Below are 3,207 nucleotides of genomic sequence, written 5' to 3' on the forward strand. Positions count from 1 at the left end.
ACTGAATTTTCCAGGTGGCTAGGATTTGAGCCATTTGATGTGAATGTTAAAGAACTAGGAGACCATATCAGATTGCACTTTTTGGGTGCATCCAGGTAGAAGGCATGTAGATGCCTTTTGGATTTGTCCAATATCAATGCCTTGCCTTCAAGCCACTACCACATTGGCACCCCTATCACATTTATTTATTTATTTATTTAATTTTTTTATAATATATTTTATTGATTTTTTACAGAGAGGAAGGGAGAGAGATAGAGAGTTAGAAACATCGATGAGAGAGAAACATCGATCAGCTGCCTCCTGCACATCTCCCACTGGGGATGTGCCCGCAACCCAGGTACATGCCCTTGGCTGGAATCAAACCTGGGACCCTTCAGTCCACAGGCCGACGCTCTATCCACTGAGCCAAACCGGTTTCGGCCACATTCATTTATTCAACAAACGTTTGTTGAGCACCTATTATGTGTTAGGTTCTGGAAAATGCAGGGATAAATAAGACAGGCACAGTCCCTGTCCTCCTGGTGTTTTCTGGTTGGGAAGAGAGACACTGAACTAATAATTACATAAAAATAGGATGTAGACTATATGAATATTTTGACAATTTTTTTGACAGCTCCTGCCTCAGGTTTTTTGTACAAACAGCACAGGAGGAAACCAGCCCCATGCAAACAGTAGCCCAGGGCTCACACCATTCCTCCGTCCCCACATCGGCAAACAGAGGGCTCTACTCTGAAGTCTCTGTGCGGGCCTCGGTACCTTTGGGAGCCTGAGCTGGAGCTGCAGCCACAGCCATAGCCTGGGCCTTGGTTTGAGACTTGGACTTGGACTTTGGACTGCAGAGCCCAAGATGAGAACCTTGGCTATATACATGAGCATGTTTCCCAAGTTTGGAGTGAGCAACGTAGGCAAGTTGACTCTGTATGTGGCTACTGCCCTTTGGAATCTTGGGGTTGACCTCCTTGGGCTTTATGAGGGCCTTGATAGCCTCCTCATGTGCACTCACGGCCTTGGTGTTGTTGGCCTGCATCTTCTTCAGGGCCTTCTTGTGCTTCTTGGCAAAGAGCATATTCGTCAGGAACTTGGGCCCCACACCCTTAAGACATTCATATCTTTGTGGTTTAGGAAATATATATATATTTCAGAGAGGGAGAGGGAGAGATATAAACATCAATGATGAGAGAGAATAATTGATCAGTTGTCTCCTGCACGTCCCTTACTAGGGATCAAACCCACAACCCAGGCATGTGCCCTGACTAGGAATCGAACCGTGACCTCCTGGTTCATTGGTTGATGCTTAACCACTGAGCTATGCCAGCTGGGCTGCTTAGGGTTTCTTGATGCTATTTCTGTGCCGTTTTTGGGAGTGGTTATGTCTGGTATGGTTCTTGGACTTTGCCATGTCTGCACTAAAGCCCGTGGCTCTCAAAGTGCCTGGGACCAGAAGAGAAGAGGGGGGCTGCAGTGCAGCATGGGAAATATGGTCAACTTTACAACTCTTTTTTTTTTTTTTTTTTTTTTTAATAAGCTCTCCTTGTTGTCAAGGAGCTTAGGATTTTTTTTTTTAATATATTTTATTGATTTTTCACAGAGAGGAAGGGAGAGAGATAGAAAGTCAGAAACATCGATGAGAGAGAAACATCGATCAGCTGCCTCCTGCACATCTCCCACTGGGGATGTGCCCGCAACCCAGGTACATGCCCTTGACCGGAATCGAACCCGGGACCCCTCAGTCCGCAGGCCGACGCTCTATCCACTGAGCCAAACCGGCTTCGGCAACTTTACAACTCTTGAGGTGCAAGTATAGTCACATCTTTTGTAGTTCTTCAAATTAAATCAAAAGTGGCTTGAGCCTCATGGACCAGATCAGCAAGAAGTTTAATACCACCCTCTTTGGCTCTTGTCCTCCTCTGGCTTATCCAGGAGCTTACATAGTCCTCAAAGGAGGTTGACCTGATGTCCACGCCTCAGTAGAGAAAAGCTTCTACTTCCAAGCCTTCCTTGTGTTTCATTACTACAATGTGTCATTCCTGAACACTGGCCTGCTTCCATCTGGCACTGCTGGTCTACTCCAGAGCAAAGCTTTGCTGACTGCACCTTCCAGTGTGTGTCAGTGTGGTCCTTCAAAGATTTCCCAAATTGCAGCTCTAAGGGGCCAGTGTTTCTGGGCATACACCCAGCTCTTCTCCTTCAAGACCTCACTGCCTCAGAGGTACAGGGTTCAGATTGAATCAGGAATTTGTCCATCACAGACCCTCCTTCTTTCCATTCCCTAGGGATTTCTGCCAGGGGTTGAGAGGCTTTCTTTTTCCAGCCCCTGAAATTCCCTTTCGTGGGCTAATAACTCCATGGCCTCAAAGGAGGGCCCAAATCTAATGAATACACAAAGCTTTGTTACCCCTTCCTGGGGGGAAATACCTTCCAAACCTCACCTTTCCAAACAGGACCAAGGGTTGAAGTGGATATTTATTGCATACTTGGCCACCCAATATTCATTTCCCATTCTTTTGGTAATAGCACCCTGACTTAGGAGATTTGAATGACCTTCCGCCATTGGGTACAGTCTGGCAGGACTGTCAATGATGGTATCATACCTCCTTTAGTCAAGGGATGGACACGTGACCCAAACTAGATCAGCTTGATCTTGAATAGGGCAGTGCCTCTCTGCACTCGAATGTGCGTATGTATGAATCACCTGGGAGTCTTGTTACTATGGAGATTCTGAGTCAGTGAAGCCTAAAAGCCTGTATCTCCTGGATGATACCATTGCTGTTGATCCACAGACCACCACCCTCTAAGTCATTGTTTCTCAACCTTGGCTGCACATTAGAATCACCTGGGAATCTTTTTAAAATCCTGATTTCTGGGCCTCATCCTCCGGAAGTTCTGTTTCTTTGTTATGGGGTGAGGCCACAACATTAGTAACGAAGAAACAGGATGAGGCCCAGAAATCAGGATTTTAAAAAGATTCCCAGGTGATTCTAATGTGCAGCCAAGGTTGAGAACCACTGATCTAAGTAGAAAGGCAGTAGAGTGAGCAAACATCTGAAGTACTTTGATCCAGATGGCACAACCTTAAAAGACCATCATCAGCCTGACCTGGCAAGGCTCAGTGGTTGAACATCGACCTATGAACCAGGAGGTCATGGTTCAATTCCCAATCAGGGCACATGCCCGGGTTGCAGGCTCCATACCCACTGTGGGTGTGCA

At 46.4% G+C, this 3,207-nt stretch overlaps 1 protein-coding gene across 1 annotated transcript; it reads right to left on the minus strand.

Annotated features, from left to right (window-relative positions):
• Positions 1–724: 724 nt before the first annotated feature.
• LOC118653682 (60S ribosomal protein L29-like) lies at positions 725–1,399 on the minus strand. Its single transcript, XM_036304348.1, has 2 exons — positions 1,331–1,399; positions 725–1,123 (listed from the first exon to the last, which is right to left on the minus strand). The coding sequence occupies exons 1-2, from the start codon at positions 1,397–1,399 to the stop codon at positions 725–727; spliced, it is 468 nt and encodes a 155-aa protein (XP_036160241.1).
• Between the last annotated feature and the right edge of the window lie 1,808 nt (positions 1,400–3,207).

This window comes from Myotis myotis, unplaced genomic scaffold, assembly GCF_014108235.1.
Source record: "Myotis myotis isolate mMyoMyo1 unplaced genomic scaffold, mMyoMyo1.p scaffold_m19_p_4, whole genome shotgun sequence".
In the NCBI taxonomy this organism is placed as follows: domain Eukaryota; kingdom Metazoa; phylum Chordata; class Mammalia; order Chiroptera; family Vespertilionidae; genus Myotis; species Myotis myotis.

What these genes read in the sequence shown, in the direction of transcription:
- LOC118653682 (XM_036304348.1), bottom strand. Translation starts at nt 1,399, where the DNA reads ATGGCAAAGTCCAAGAACCATACCAGACATAACCACTCCCAAAAACGG. An exon ending in ACAGAAATAGCATCAAGAAA is followed by an intron (nt 1,124 to 1,330) that starts CCCTAAGCAGCC and finishes ATATATATATTT; the next exon opens with CCTAAACCACAAAGATATGA.